Source organism: Amphiura filiformis, chromosome 19 (assembly GCF_039555335.1).
Source record: "Amphiura filiformis chromosome 19, Afil_fr2py, whole genome shotgun sequence".
Lineage (NCBI taxonomy): Eukaryota > Metazoa > Echinodermata > Ophiuroidea > Amphilepidida > Amphiuridae > Amphiura > Amphiura filiformis.
In genome coordinates, this window is record NC_092646.1 from 27,291,860 (window position 1) to 27,308,599 (window position 16,740).

Sequence of the window (16,740 nt, forward strand, 5' to 3'; positions counted from 1 at the left end):
TATTCCAGAAAATTACAATTTGCACTTTTGAGCACACCCTTGCCAGTTGGAGCTTTATTAGGTAAGTATGAAGTTTATTATCTTACTTTTAACATTTTTATAAATGCCAAAAGTGATTGTTTAATTGCTTCTCCAAAAAAAAATCATTTTTAAACGGTTTTACTTTCGGATATTTTCAGTATTTGTAGGCCTATGTTTAAATAAATGCAAAAGTCCAAAACACAAATAAAGAAATAGAACAATTTCAAAACTAAATGTTGGACAATCAAACAATCATTTTCCAGTGTATAAATTGAAGTTATACAATTATTTTTATTTATGTAAAATTATGCGCAGGTTTGTTAAGGAATTTTGCTTAAAAATCGCGAAATAAGATTTAATAATATTAAAAATAATTTATTACGGACTTATTTATATCATATAATATCATTTGCACAACTGCGCAATCTCCCGTCTTTGTATTTTGCCACGCACGACTGAAAAACCTCCGTAAACACAGCGAGCAGATATTATTGATTAATTTTTAGTAAGCTAGGGAGTCAAACTTTGGCGGCAAAACAGTGGGCCGTGAAACACGATATTGCCGCACAAATTATAGCACTTTTAATCTAAATTTGATTGCAAAAGCACTTTGCCATGCATGCACCTCGCGCTTCCAGTTAAACACAGCCTGTGTGAAAACAAAATTAACAGGAAAATATAGAGCGCCACCACTATTCATGCGCCCAATTAGAGTATCGATCATATTGACTGCTCAGATAATTACGAATCATTCTGGCAGCTTCACAGTTGTGGAAAATTGCAGTATTTTTCTACAATTCAAAATGTCACATCTACGCATGCATCACTCTGGTGCTGCCCTAGATAGTGTGATATCTTTTGCTATAAAGTCGGTTAAAAGTAAGTGAGTCTGACAGTCTCATGGACAGAAAAAACAAGACTGCGGAATTTGTATTGTCAAATTTAAAATTAAATTGTTTACACTTTACCATGTTACAGTGGAATTTTCAATCGAATTAACACAGCCTGACATAGCATGACGATTTTTTGCGTACACTGCGCAATTCGTACGCCAGCATGTGCAATTGTGCGTACAAAACGCAGAAATGGAATCCATCCATGCCAGCGCACTCGTGATGGGGCTGTGCAATAATTATGTGTACCGCCAGGGTGGTGAATTCTCAAAGTGGTCTGCCAAAATCGCTTGCTCCCCCTTTGGCCATCCCAAAAAAGTGCCAAAAACCTTTAAAATCTTGCCCCCCCTTTACACACTAAGATTTTGGGGAATCCAAATTTAAAACCTGTAATTATCTTTATAATGCGAGCGCAGCGAGCAGGAAATTTTGAATATTTGAACGTGTTCCTAATGTTTTCGTACACCTTTTTAGGGCGTATATAATATAGAAAACTGCATCATTTTACATATCAAATTAAAGCCCTTGAGTAAAGAAAGCCGAAACTGAAAACATTTTTGTCATAGCACTTTCCGTAACAAAGTTACATCTTGTCGAGTCATCAAAAAGATTCTGCTAGCAAAATTCCCCAAAACAGCATAGGGGTGTTTCTAGTTCCTTCCGCCATATCCGTCTGCTCTATCTGATATTATTATGGGTCACACAATGCTATGCTTCTTGACTAGCAAATGAGGTGCCGATGTGTAGGTATGCCAGGCAAACCTTAGTTAACACATTTGCTAGTCAACCAAATTCGCCTAGAACTCAACACATATTTTACATAGAAATTTAAAAGAACAGGCTGGTCAAGGAAACCTACATAAATATGTTTTCTATACTTCACTTGACCCAAATATATGATTTTTATGGTGATAAGACAATCGCACATGGAATTTTAGAGGGATTTTGATAGCAGTTCCATTAAAAAAGCTGCTATCATAATGAGACGAAGATCTAGAAACACCCCCGAAATGCTGTTTTGGGGAATTTTGCTAGCTGAATCTTTTTGATGAAAGTCAATCTTTGACAAAAATGTAACTTTGCTACGGAAAGTGCTATGAAAAAAAGGTTTTCAGTTTTGGCTTTGTTTACTCAAGGGCTTTAATTTGATATATAAAATGATGCAGTTTGATGGCAAATTTGAATTCACCTAGCATACCTACAATGTGATGTAGCAAATTTTAAAAATAAACAACTCATTCAGATACGGTACGGTAGTTTAAAAAATGTTGCAGGTTTGTGTGACTATATTCACACACAACATTAAAATACTTGGAATTCTTTTGTTCCATGATTTACCAAAAATATACTGACAGGAAACTCTAAAGAATTAAAGCAATAATGTGTGATTTGCATATAATAGATTCTTATTTAAATGTTTGTTTTCACTGATCACATTATTCCCTTTTAATTTCGAGCCAAACAAATGAGGTATAACGACGAAAATTGCGATTCATTCCAACGCCTACAATGTGTGTACTACGCTCGCCCATCGTATTACATGTAACTGCACGGAGCATCGCGCTCGACGTGTGTACATACAAGCTGACATCCACGGTACATATGTTAGCAAGTACTCGATCGTTGAACTTTGAATAAAACCGGGTCGACCCGGTTTTAATACAAAAAGTTAAATTTTACTGTTATTAAAGGACTTCAGGCTTAGTCTTTTACGTGGTATTTTAGTATATACCACTGGCCCACTAGGCATTATAATTATGCAAAAAGTAGAAATCCAAGTAAAATTGAGGGCGTCGCTGTGAAGCAAATCACACATTATGGCTTTAATATGACTCTTTTAACCAAAAGATTTTATCATATTTTGTCATAACAGAAAAGAACCTACAATGTGGTGCCTATGTTCATGTCAACAGAATATTTCTTCCCATAAAAACTGCCTACTTCCTCTACTTTGCAGGTAAGTCTTGAGCCCTAATCCTAACCCTATTCATAAACATAGCCATGGATTTGTAATTCTAACACTGAGTTAGGGTTAAGGTTAATGGTGGATAGCATTAGGGTTAGGGATATGGTTAGGTTAGACCCTAATAACCTAACCATATCCTAATAATCCTAATCCTAACCTAAAATGGCCTAAACCCTTACTGCAGCCCTTTTTTGAAATGACCATTCAGACAATTAAACAGGCTATTAATTTTCATTCATACACTCCTATCCTATATCAAACCAGTCAATCATAAAAGCGGTTAGAAAAGTACACGGAGTGCATTAATGTGTATAATGACACTCGGTGTACTACGCGCAGTGCTTTTGCACATGTTCATGTCGTTAGTTAGTCAAACCTCACAAAAAATACTGTGCAAAGGTGGGTGACTGACCCCTTAAAGTAATTAGAAAATGTGTGGGATAGTAAAAGGGGTGGGGTATGAACGTTGACAGTATTTATTGTGGGACATTAGAGCACATCGGACATATCGAATTGCATTCTGAATATGAAGAATGTCCTTCTGATATCAAATAATTTTGATTTTGTGAAATTCGCAATGTAATACACATTTTATAGCAAATGATTAAAAATTGATATTTTTGATATTTAACCAAGAGCTGTAGGCATTCTTGTATTGTTTGTAAAATGTTTTGTCAAATAAAATACATCTTTAAAACATTATGTGTGCATTTATCTTATTTTTGTCTCTTTCTGTTTGTTACAAGTAATCAGAAAATATCATTAAAAAATATTCAATAAAGATCGATTTATCTTATCGTGTCCCCGCTGGCTTGATTAATTGTTAATATAGCGCCACCACTTTTTTCCGATCGAACTCTGAATGATCACTATATACATGACATCACCAAAATAAAAGACGGCCGAACTTCATTACGTATTCATGATGCCTACTATATATTCATATTGACATTTCGAGATAAATATTCATATTCACATTGCGAACCAATCAGAACACTTCGGTGTAAATTAGTCTTGCCGGTTCTGAATGCGTAATTAGCGCTTGATCTCTATTTAAAATGCGGAAATAAATACTATCTATGAATAATTCATCATTCATCGATCATGAATATGCATGTAATCGTCACGTTAAAATCATCCGATCGAATCGTATCATGTTTATGGCGCTTACTACGTGTATATAGTGTAGGCTTGATCCACCAGTCCTTCAACTGCTTACGCACGGTCATCGGGTTGTGCTTTTCTCAGGGGGAGAGGGGCAAGTAAATGAATACCATTTAAAATGATCATTTACTGTGTGGAATGAACAATATTTTGTGATATCTTCTAATTATAAATTTATTAAAACATCAGAAAGGGTAAAAAATCAGACAGATTCACACTATATATTTGTTAAAAACGTATTTTATTTCACACATTGTACAAATATCACAAATAATACAAGAATGCCTACAGCTCTTGATTTAACAGTACTCGAAGTAAACTTTATAAATCTGATGATTTATACTTTAAGTGTATGTAGGTGGGATGAAAAGCCGACTATCAATTGAAAATTTTGACCTTTCGTATTGAAGATATGGATTTTTTTCCCAAAATACCCAAAAAAATTTGGTCTTTTGGGGGAAAAATCCATAATCTTCAATATGAAAGGTCAAAATTTTCAATTGATCGTCGGCTTTTCCTCCCAGCTACATACACTTTAAGAATATATGGTCATTTTCACGGTAAAGGGTGTAACTTTGGATTTTTAACATTTTAATCCGTAGTGTTCTAATAAAGCCACAGAATTCCATAATTTTTGGCCACATACATGTAAGTCATCTAGTTAGCAGCTACCTTGGGTAGCATAATCAGCTTTGGGAGTTACTGCATTCAGTTTTAGCAGGCTTAAATGTACTTAATATTGCCATTTTGAAAAACTATAAAAACAGTAACATTTTTGTAAAACCCTGTGTTTTCTTCAGTTAGTTCATGGATAATTTTTCTTATCCTGAAAGTACAGTCATATGTTCAGTAAACACTGCCACATTAGATTTAATTGTGAACGGCCCTGTATTTTTGAGAACCGGACTTCGATATTTGTCGTTTCGGAGGCTTCATTTCAATTGTTAACAAACTTTGTGGGTGTAGCTTTGGTTCATAATTCTTGGTTATTTCTTCACTTCTTCTTGATTTATAACAGTTGTTATCTTAACTTGAAATGGGTAACAAAAATTAGCCGATTTGCAAGCTTTTAAAATTTTTATAAAATCTTGACTTCAAATAGCCGTTTTTCCGTTAACTTTTTGAAGCCTCCGAAACAAACTGTTCAGCAAGCTTGTGCAAATATAAATAAAAGAGCTCATCCAATCTATTTATCAAAATGTAGCAAAGTAGATCCTCAAGTCACATGTTTTTAAATCGTGGAGATATATATCACCGTTTGAAAATGGGACCCAATACAAACTTTCCGTTAACAATTGAAGCCTCCGAAACAAATGAAGCCTCCGAAACAACAGTAAACTTAATTATCATCTATGCATATCTAAATTGGTGTGTTTCATACTGATATCTGCATTGTAATTATTACTTGATATGTGCAGAATGTCAAAAATATTAAAAAAATTGACATTATGGTTAATGTTTGAAAAATATACTGATACCTTAAAAAGCCTGTTTCGGAGGCTTCACATGCAAAAAACACCATACTTAACAAATGGGTGAAAAAATTAATGTGTGATAAATCTACAATATCTGCTGCATAGAATCATTGATTCAATACACACAAGAAAATAACAGCTTAGATGATCCCAACACTGTTGTTTTCAAAAAAACTACTTCTGAAATGTTTAACAATTGTTAACATGAAGCCTCCGAAACAAAAAAAATGACTTGCTGTGATAATTTAATTTTTGTCACAACTGAAATTCAATACTTAGAAGCAAAGCATGAAAATTGGTAATTGTGATATTTTTTACCTATTTTTTTATGTCAACTTGTAGTACTTAGCTAAATATTTTACTTTTATGATCACCTGTGTTGTTAACTGAAGCCTCCGAAACACAAATCGCTTGAATTGCCAATTCTAAAAAAATAACTCCAATTTCTGTGAAACTTGGATGGGAGGTTCCTTTCATCAAGTAGTATTTGTACATGAAGTTAGACATTCAAATTATTTTAGGAACCCAATTAAAACTTAAAAAATATGTTTAAGGTTTGGACATTTCCATTGTAAATGACACTTGATGTTAAAAATTTTCAAAACTGCAATTACAAACATAGCAAAACATGGCATAAAATTTAACTTATATCTGTTGACTTACTTTGGAATGGAATTTCACATGTATTCCAGCTTTCATGTCAAAATTTTCTGAGGTTATGTAAAATACATTTTTTCTTAGATTTTAACCAAAATGTTATGCAAATGTCAATTTTTTTTATTAGAAATCAAAAGGTTTAAGCCTTGAAACATTATTTTACTTGAATTTAAGTTGCTTCTATGCATGATTTCAGTAAACAGAAACATATTTAAGTGGTTTGAAATTTTGACCCTAAAATCAAAAGTTACACCCTTTACCGTGAAAATGACCATATATCATTAGATTTATAAAATTTACTTCGAGGACTTTTATACATGTATATCAAAAATGTGAAAAATATCAAATTTAAATAATTTGTCATAAGATTTGTATTATATCGTGAATTTCAAAAAATGAAAATTATTTGATATCAGAAAGACATTCTTCGCATTCAGAATGCAATTCGATATGTCTGATGTGCTCTCATGTCCCACAAAAAATACTGTCAAAACGCTCATTCCAGATCCCTTAAAACATGTCTTTACAAAAATTATCAAACTGGTAAAACACCAGTTCTGCTTCAAGCGAGCCAATTAAAAGTCATATGATGATCGAGGAATACTAAATATTTCCTAATTAACCCAATATACACTACCCCTGTTAAACTTGAAACTGTGTTAAGGGGGTACTACACCCCTGCCCAATTTTGTGCCTATTTTTGCATTTTTCTCAAAAATTATAGCGCATTGGTGACAAGTTAGATATGTATATTATAGGGGCAAGGACTACAACTACTGCACTGGAAATTTTATTTCAGCACAGACAACAGTTGTGGATCGAGTTACAGTCAAAAATGAGGGAAAACCAATATTTGATCAATAAATCAATAACTACTTGGCTTGAGTTGTTGAATTTTTAGTGCAGTAGTTGTAGTCCTTGCCCCTATATACATATCTTACGTGTCACCAATGTGCTATAATTTTTGAGGAAAATGCAAAAATAGGCACAAAATTGGGCAGGGGTGTAGTACCCCCTTAAAGTCATACATACATACATACATGAGAGCTTTTGTTACACATCATTTCAAAAGATCACAGCGTGAAAAACCAAAACATATGCAAAATATATACAAGAAACAATTGAAAAACAAAAGAAAAATGAATCAAGCAAAATTATGTTTGCGGAAACACGGGGCGGAAACAGGTGGGTTTTAAGGCCTTTTTTAAAGGCAGAGACTGTTTCAGCACTTCGCACAAAGTCATCCAAAGGTATTTGGCAAAATATTGGCAAAAATGAAAATTGATGCTGGCGTGCAGTTGGAAATTAATGATAATTATCATTTTCATACTACTATACGTTTTTACAGCAATGGTATCAATTTTCCCATACCTACCCATCTACATGACATACCTTGGGCTCACAGCTACTCAAGTTGGTATCATATCCACCATGGAACCTGTAACAAACATAGCCATCTGTACTCTACTATGCATGGTTGCTGATCGTTATGCTCTACACAAGGTAAGACCGGGGGGCACTTCAATATGAAATGGATATAGGTGTAGGGCTGACACTTTCACAGTAAGAGGCATTTGGTATGGGGTCATTCAGTCAGGATTAATAGGAAAATTTTCACAGGAAAATTTTCTGGACATGTGACACCCATGGGTGCAAACATACATGTATTAGCATTATGGAATGTGACCCCGAGCGGCACAGCGGGTGGTCTTCCAATGTATTTGAATAGGAAGAATTTCTCCTTGGATGCAAAATAAGTTACTTGTCGGAAGTTTATAATGTTAAGAGTTTCGGTAGATAAATATTTTTTTCCGTAGGTGAATATTTTTGAAATTACGTTATGATGATATTGTGAAGAAATTAAGATTTCATAATTTTCAATAATTTTGCAAATGCACAAATTTCTATCGAAACTGCGGCCAAAATTACTATTCCAATTCAAAATAACTAAGACTTGAATAGGGAGGACACTGCCGGGGGTCAGGGATCAGGCTCGAAGTTACACTCACATTGATATGCATTGGTCTCATGTCCAGAAAATTTTCCCATGAATATTTACCTATTAATCTTGACTGTCATTGGGTGAGCCCATAATTTTTAACATTCCGTTAGGGCAAAATGTAAAAAATATGGGGTCATTGGGTAAGAAAATGACATTTTTTTTAAATGGAACATTTGGGTGAGAGCCAAAACAATGCCACAGAAACCTCAAACATTGAATTTCTAGTTCTAAATGGCTTCAAATTTCTTTGCTTTTTCAAAATAAGTAACAAAATCAGTGATAAGTGAAAGTTGCTGTTCAAATTGAAAAATAAGGGTCTTTAGGTGACAGATCAAATGGAAAAATAGGGGGTCTTTGGGTGACAAGAGCATGTGTTCGTAAACAAATATGGGGTCTTTGGGTGACAGTGATGCTGAAAAAGGGGGTCTTAACAGCCCTACATACGCGTCACCTCCAAAGTGGGAGTGTCATGCACCCCCCATCCCAAAGACCCCTCCTTACTTTAGCCTTTTTATAGAGCTATATGGGGTGGGGGAAATGAGGAAAATAGTCTTATACCAAACTTGAAGCAAAGTTTCCTCAAATTTGAGCTAGAGCAGTGTCATCTGACCAACCTAGCAATCACATGACTCCCAAAATACAAATAAATCACCGACAATTTTCCACTATTTTGGACAAAATAATGCCAAATTTTGTACATTTCAGTTCTAGATTTTAACCCCATAAAAAGTTATGCCTTGTTATATGTAAATCAGACAGCTCATGCAACACACTTTTTGAGAAAATCACGATTAAAAATTCTGTTGTTGGATTTGGCTTCATACTTACTTCTTTCTTTTAGAATTTCCTCAACAGGGAGTTTATGGGAATTTATATAAAGAAGAGACTTGGAAGTTTCATTTTGGCGAAATTGACATGGCTATCTTTCAGTAAAGCTGTTTAATATGGTATACAGTCATGTAGTACTGTATGTGAAACGAGTTTTGAACTCTGTCACCATATTATGCTATACAGTCTCACTATGTTTTCCTTTATAGTACATATACATCTCTATGTGATGCGTGTATTGGTTTACGGACACAAATAAGCTCTGAATAGAGCTGATATGTTGTTCACTGTATAGATCTGCTATCTGTATGTGATATATACGTATAGGACGGTTGCACTGAAGGTCATTAGTTCAAATCATCCTCCAGAAGACATGCAAATCCATGGAGTAAAATACCAATCACCTGCTAAAGTGGTATTGATTCTTATGTACTCAATGCATTTGGAGGATGATTTGAACTAATGACCTTTCATGCAATCGCCCTATGAATGGGTAAAGTAGCTTACATCATTGAATAGCGCAGTATGTGAAACACAATTGAATACCTGAGTGGAAGAAGGGCCCAACTCCAATTTTTTACAAAAATGAGTTAGACCCATCATTTTATTGCCAGCAGACTATTCTTCCATGTGTGTGAAAGATGAGCAAAAATCCACGCTCTAAATAGTCTTCCATGTACACTTAATCATGGTTTTCATGGAAGAAAGGCCCATCTCCACGGAGTTGGGCCCTTCTTCCACAAATATTGGGTTAAAGAGGAATTTTGTTCATCCATGAAATCTGCTTTTCACTACAATAAACTTTCTTGCTAACATATTACATGCGTCTACTTGTGCAATTAATGGATTTCTGTAGTTATTTATAACACATCTGCTTACGGAACTGGTACTCAGGCGCGGATTCAGGGGGGGGCCGGCGGGCCGGGCCCCCCCCATAATAACAAAAAAAAAGAGGAAAGGAGAGAAGAGAAGAGAAAGAGGAGAAAAGGAGAAAAAAGAAGAAAAAAGGAGAAAAGGAGAAGGAAAAGGTTAAATTGCACGTATAGTAGGCCCATGCCTAAATCGCAGTCGGGTCAGTCTATATAGGTATGTGATTATTTTGCTTGAAGGCGGGTCCTCTGCCTAAAAGCATGTGAAATTACGGCGGGCCCACCGATATGTAGGGCCCGTCACATTTTGTCACCAAAGTCAGTAGGCCTATTAAGACGGACTCCGAGCCGACTTCAATTCAACACCATGCATGCTTTAATTGCGAATCTCAAGTCTTAGGCCTATAAAGTGTCAGTGTTACATTTAAAATTTTACAAACCTTTTTTTGTTTTAAAACGCAATGATAGTGTAAAAATGGTCCACCAAATGGCTTCAATTAGGTCTTCATTTTGCAAAAGTTTCTCACTTCTGAGGGGGGCATATCCCCCTCAGACACCCCTACGTTCGCAAATTTTCGGCCTTTTGAAACATAAAATTTTACACAATAAATAGTGCAAAATAGTCCACCAAATGGCTTCAATAGGCCTTCATTTTACAAATTTTTCTCACTTCTGAGGGGGAACATCCCACTCAGACACCCCCCCTGCGTGCGCAACTTTATTGGTACATAATTATAAAGCAATAATTCACACAATAAAAGTCAAAACTTGTCCACACTAATGGCTTCAATTGGGCTGTTTTTCTCAAATTTTAGGCTTTTTCAAACCAAAATTTTACACAATAATAGTGACAAAATGGTCCACCAAATGGCTTCAAATGGGTCTACATTTTCCAAAAGTTTCTAACTTCTGAGGGGGGCACATCCCCCCTCAGACACCCCCCTACGTCGCGCAGCGCTCCGGGATGGCCACTTCGCGGCCATTACTTACATTTCTTTTTCAAAAATTGGGCCCCCCCCCCCTCTGACTGCTCTGGATCCGCCACTGCTGGTACTTGCAGTATATTAGTGGAAGAAGGGCCCAACTCCAGCTCGTATTAAGACCTGTACCGTTTCCATGGAATCATCATATATAATTTCGAATGTATGTAATATTGTATGTTTATGTATTGAAGGTCCCCTGAAGATGAAAACATTCTGTCTATAAAACTTTTCAAAATATTAAGTTTTTTCTTAATATCTCAAAAACAGTTTTGATGGAGTTGGGCCCTTCTTCCACTCAGGTATTCAATTTTAAAAAAACCCAGCAAATACACCAAAATCAAAGTTTTAAATCTCATTAATTATGAAATATGTATATCTGGGAAGCATGGTGGTCCAATGGTTAGAGCGCGAGCTTCATAATCGAAAGGTTGTGGGTTCGAGCCCCGCCGCAGCCAGTGTGTTGCGTCCTTGGGCAAGATGCCTTAATACCCAATTGCTTCACTCCACCCAGGTATAAAATGGGGGGCTGCTGGGGGTAATCACAATGTAAATCAGCTGAGAGTACCTGCGCATCAGTTGCGGACTTGTGGAAGCGGAAATGATTCTGATGTATCCTAATGGCAGCGGAATAATTGTTGAAGTGTGCTGGTACTTAGGTGTAGCGCACGTTAAATCACCGACATTTATTTTATTTATTTTTATTTATGTTAGTTGGTGGATTTGAACAGCTCAAAAACTAAATTTCTACACACCAAGTTCTCAAATAAGTAAGAAACCGACGAAATAATACTGACAGTTTTAATCAATCTGTTCTTGTATTTTTTGTTTTCAGGTATTTTTAATGCTCAGTGTTGTTGTGCCAGTTCTCACCTACTCAGCAATGTACTTTTTACCACATGTGGAACAGATTCCATGGACTCCTATAATAGAAAACACAACAAACCATGCGCTTATGAGACCAATCATCACTCCCTCGTTAGACAGTGTAAAGCCCACAACAGAAATCCATACTACGCCTTATCCCAAAATCAACTTCATTATTACTTTCTGGGTGATGCTGACACTGAAAATCATTGAGCGCTCCTTCAAAGGTCCATTTTACACCATCATGGATTCGTCAACGCAAAAGCTTGTGCAGGAGCATGGTGGTGAATTTGGCAGACAACGATTATGGGGTGCTGTTGCATGGGGTATATGGTCTCCAATTGCTGGATTAACGATTGATTCCTTCAAACCTACTGCAACTTTAAGCAATAAATATACTCCGATATTCATCATGCTTGTTACTTTCCTACTGTTGTGTATTATACCAGTGCTGATGATCAAACTACCTGTGCATGAAAGACCACAATCAATGTCTAGGCATATGTTCTCCTTGTTTTTAAAACCATTATTCCTAATGTTTTTAATCACCACATTTGTATGTGGAATGATTCTAGGGATTATATCCGCATACTTATTTATCTTCCTGCAAGATGAACTTAACAGTCCGCATTATTTGATGGGACTCACTTTAACGTTAACATGCGTTGCTGAAGTACCGGTGATGTTCTATGCTAAAAAGATAATCGCACTATTGGGCTATGTGAATGCGATGAATTTGGTGCTGTTTACATGGGGATTGCGCTGCTTTCTTTACAGCACATTACAGTCAGCATTTTGGGTGCTACCTGTGGAGTTATTGCATGGGATAACATTTGGTCTGTATTATCCAGCATATACTTCGTTTATCAACTGGATTTCACCCGATGGGATGCAGACGTCTGTGCAAGCATTGTGCAATGGGATATATATGGGATTGGGTAAGTCTACTGTACTATGGTGATGATGATGACAATAATGATGATGACAATGATGAGATGATACACTATGGACCACAATGGCCTCATCCCAATGGCATATAGTTCAAGAACCTCATTTAAACAATCATAGTACAAAATTTGACCTCACATTGCAGAGTGTGAGTTTTTGTACCCAAATTTTCTAAGGTCATTCATCAATTAATGTACAAATGTATTGGGGTATAAAGAACTATGCACTGATGAGTGAGCTTGTTGTGAATCCTAGTGGTGACAATGATGATGATGACAATAACAATGATGATGACAATAATGATGATGATGACAATAATAATGATGATGATGATGACAATAATAATGATGATGATGACAATAATAATGATGATAATGACAATAATAATGATGACAACATTGATGACAATAATAATGATGATGATGACAATAATGATGATGACAATAATGATGATGACAACATTGATGATGACAATGATGATGATGACAATGATGATGATGACAACATTGATGACAATGATGATGATGACAATAATAATGATGATGATGACAATAATAATGATGATGACAATAATAATGATGATGATGACAATAATGATGACAACATTGATGATGACAATAATAATGATGATGATGACAATAATAATGACAACATTGATGATGACAATGATGACAATAATAATGATGACAACATTGATGATGACAATAATAATGATGATGACAATAATAATGATGACAATAATGATGATGACAATGATGATGATGACAATAATGATGATGACAGCATTGATGATGACAATATAATGACGATGATGATGACAATAATAATGATGACAATGATGATGATGACAATAATGATGATGACAACATTGATGATGACAATGATGATGATGACACTGATGATGACAATAATGATGATGACAACATTGATGATGACAATGATGATGACAATGATGATGATGATGACAATAATAATGACAATGATGATGACAAAAATAATGATGACAATAATGATGACAATAATGATGATGACAACATTGATTTATTTTATTTTATTTTTTTAAATTTTATTCATCTGGCAATTAACAACAAAATTGAGACAAAACAACAAATTGGGTCTACTGAGCTGCCGGGGAACACTGAAAGCACAAAAGAGCACTGTCACCACAAGGCGCAGCGCTCCCAACTCAGCAGACCACACACATACAAATCATATTGGAAAAAAATAAAAAAAGGCATCAATATAAATTAATCATCATGCTCCATATAGTGAGATTTGAGTTGAGATTTAAAAGTAGACTTGTTACAGGTGAGATATGAGTCTCTGACATTTGATGATGACAATGATGATGATGACAATTATGATGATGACAACATTGATGACAATGATGATGATGACAATAATGATGATGACAACATTGATGATGACAATGATGATGATGACAATGATGATGATGACAATGATAATGACAATGATTATGACAATAATAATGATGACAATAATGATGATGACAATAATGATGATGACAACATTGATGATGACAACATTGATGATGACAATGATGATGATAACAATTATGATGATGACAACATTGATGATGACAATAATGATGATGACAATAATAATGACAATGATGATGACAATAATAATGACAATAATGATGATGACAATGATGATGATGACAATAATGATGACAATAATAATGACTATGATGATGACAATAATAATGACAATAATAATGATGACAATAATGATGATGACAATAATGATGACAATAATGATGATGACAACATTGATGATGACAATGATGATGATGATAATAATGATGACAACATTGATGATGACAATAATAATGACAATGATGATGACAATAATGATGATGACAATGATGATGATGACAATAATGATGATGACAACATTGATGATGACAATGATGATGATGACAATTGATGATGGTCATAATGATGATGATCATCATCATCATAATGAACATCATGATCATGCAAATAGGTTAATGTAATCGATCATAATGATGATCATTGATGAAAATAGGATGATGTTGATGATGATGCCCACACATACTAGCTGGCCTCCACAATATTTTACAGGCTTTTCTGACCACACTTCTCATACCAGGGTAGTCTTGTACATTGGCCTTCCTCCCTCTGTGGTAAAATCATGGCTACACCACTGTAAGATGATGAAGATGTTGATAATGATGATGACGAAGGTGTGTGGTGGTGACGATGTGGATGAAGAGGAAGATGATCATGACAATGTCAACAAGGCCAAAAAAAACCAAGTTTGTTTCCTGTAGAGTCCGCGCTTTACATTTTTGACGGCTTATTTTGTGCATTAGAATAATTTGTTTTCACTTTTCAAAGAAAAAAAGAAGAAAAAAACTGCAAAAATCACAAAAAATATTATACTACTGGAGTAAACATTTACACATTACACAACAAACGAGCGTAGTGAAAAACTACTGGAGAAAAACATCACACATTTTTTAAATACCTTTTTTAATCTGCAGGTTGAAAGGGGATCATAAATATTCTTGAATATGATTTTTTGTGTGTGTCTGAGAGACCAACTGTAAATTCCCATTCCAATTTGCAGCAAAAACAGCATTTTGTCATTTGAAGAAATGGATTAAAAAAAACAAAAGAAAAAAAAACGCATTTCGCATTTGACTTTTCTTTTCTTTTTAAAGGCATTGGTGCAGGAATGCTTTGTGGTGGCTTTGTATACGACACTTACGGAGGAAGAAATCTATTCCGAGCTGCAGCTGTAATGTGCATTGGAACTTTTATATTCATGGTCATGGCTCAGTGTGCATTGAGACGCAGAACTGATTCTCCGGCAGAAACTCGGCACTTACTAAATGTAGCCTGATATGAGGGGGTAAATGACCATAAGAGGATGTACTGCAAACATAGGTCATATTTTTGGCCAATATTTGGCCCTTTTTCTAAGCAAATTTGGGAAAATTGATCGGTCATTTTTCAACATTTTTGAAATGTGCCAAATGTTTCAGGGGAAAAGTTACCAGAAATTTGGACTTGTGGTATGCTAATTTCTTGGAATTTAATTGGTATAGCCATAGGTCCACTTTCAAATTCTCAGTTGCGCATGCAAATTTAATTTGAGGACATCACAGTGGTATAACGTGAGTCATCCTATGAGAATATTTTTCTTGCCCCCCCCATTTTTCAGGCAAAACCCCCAAAATGACGTACATTTTCACTTTTTCACCCCTGAAATTCACTTTGCCCCCCCCAAAAAATTCCTGGTGCCGCCACTGGGGGGGGGCATTGGTAAGTTTCCTATGGGATGTTTTAAATTTTAAAATTGATTAAGTGAACATGTGCCCTTGTGACGCTATGCCACTGTGACAGTAAACAGTGTATAATATTTGTGCCTGAATAAGAGAGGAGATGACTATTTCATTATTCATTATTTGATTCTAGTGTTCAATAATGTTGTATTCTGATGGTTGGTGAATAAACTTTAGTTTTACTCAAATTAAAGCATTTCAAGCAAAAAAATTGTGCAGTTGGGAAACAGGAACCAAGGTGTTGATTTTCATTGGCCTTATCACAAATATTTTGATTTGAAGAAGATCCTTGTTATTATTGGTGCAGTGTTTACAACAAGGATTTTATACCTTAGGGGATGTGCAATAATTATGAGCCCTGGTGGGAGGGGTAAAATAGGGGGGCAAGAAATTTTTGGCAAGCCGAAAGGGTGGGGAGCAATTTTGGTAAGCCAAGGGGGGGCAACTGATTTTTGATACACATTCATGGGGCACCTTTTAAATAAAACGCTCCTAAAAGGCTAAGGAAAACATTACAGAAACGTTTAAATATGCAAATTTTCTTGCTTACTGAGCTCCCAACATGTATCTAAACCATTAATTTAACTTAAGGTTTGTAGATTGGGATTCCAAAAATTTGGCATGTGCAAAGGGGAGGGGGCAAAGAACTTTTAGCAGGCCGAGAGGGGGTGGGGCAAGCGATTTTGGGCAGGCCAAGAGGTGGGGGGGGCAAGCACTTTTTGGCGAGCCGTTTGGA

General features: G+C 35.4%; 1 protein-coding gene across 1 annotated transcript; it reads left to right on the forward strand.

The window, feature by feature from the left end:
• Window positions 1–799: 799 nt before the first annotated feature.
• On the forward strand, window positions 800–16,360 carry LOC140141126 (major facilitator superfamily domain-containing protein 6-A-like). Its single transcript, XM_072162914.1, has 5 exons — window positions 800–900; window positions 2,788–2,871; window positions 7,525–7,679; window positions 11,691–12,660; window positions 15,381–16,360. The coding sequence occupies exons 1-5, from the start codon at window positions 825–827 to the stop codon at window positions 15,560–15,562; spliced, it is 1,467 nt and encodes a 488-aa protein (XP_072019015.1). The 5' UTR covers window positions 800–824; the 3' UTR covers window positions 15,563–16,360.
• Window positions 16,361–16,740: the final 380 nt, after the last annotated feature.

Bases quoted from the DNA above. Each gene is read 5' to 3' on its own strand.
- LOC140141126 (XM_072162914.1), top strand. From the start codon at position 825: ATGTCACATCTACGCATGCATCACTCTGGTGCTGCCCTAGATAGTGTG. The intron at 901-2,787 runs GTAAGTGAGTCT...TTGTCATAACAG, and splicing joins TGCTATAAAGTCGGTTAAAA to AAAAGAACCTACAATGTGGT. The intron at 7,680-11,690 runs GTAAGACCGGGG...TTTTGTTTTCAG, and splicing joins ATCGTTATGCTCTACACAAG to GTATTTTTAATGCTCAGTGT.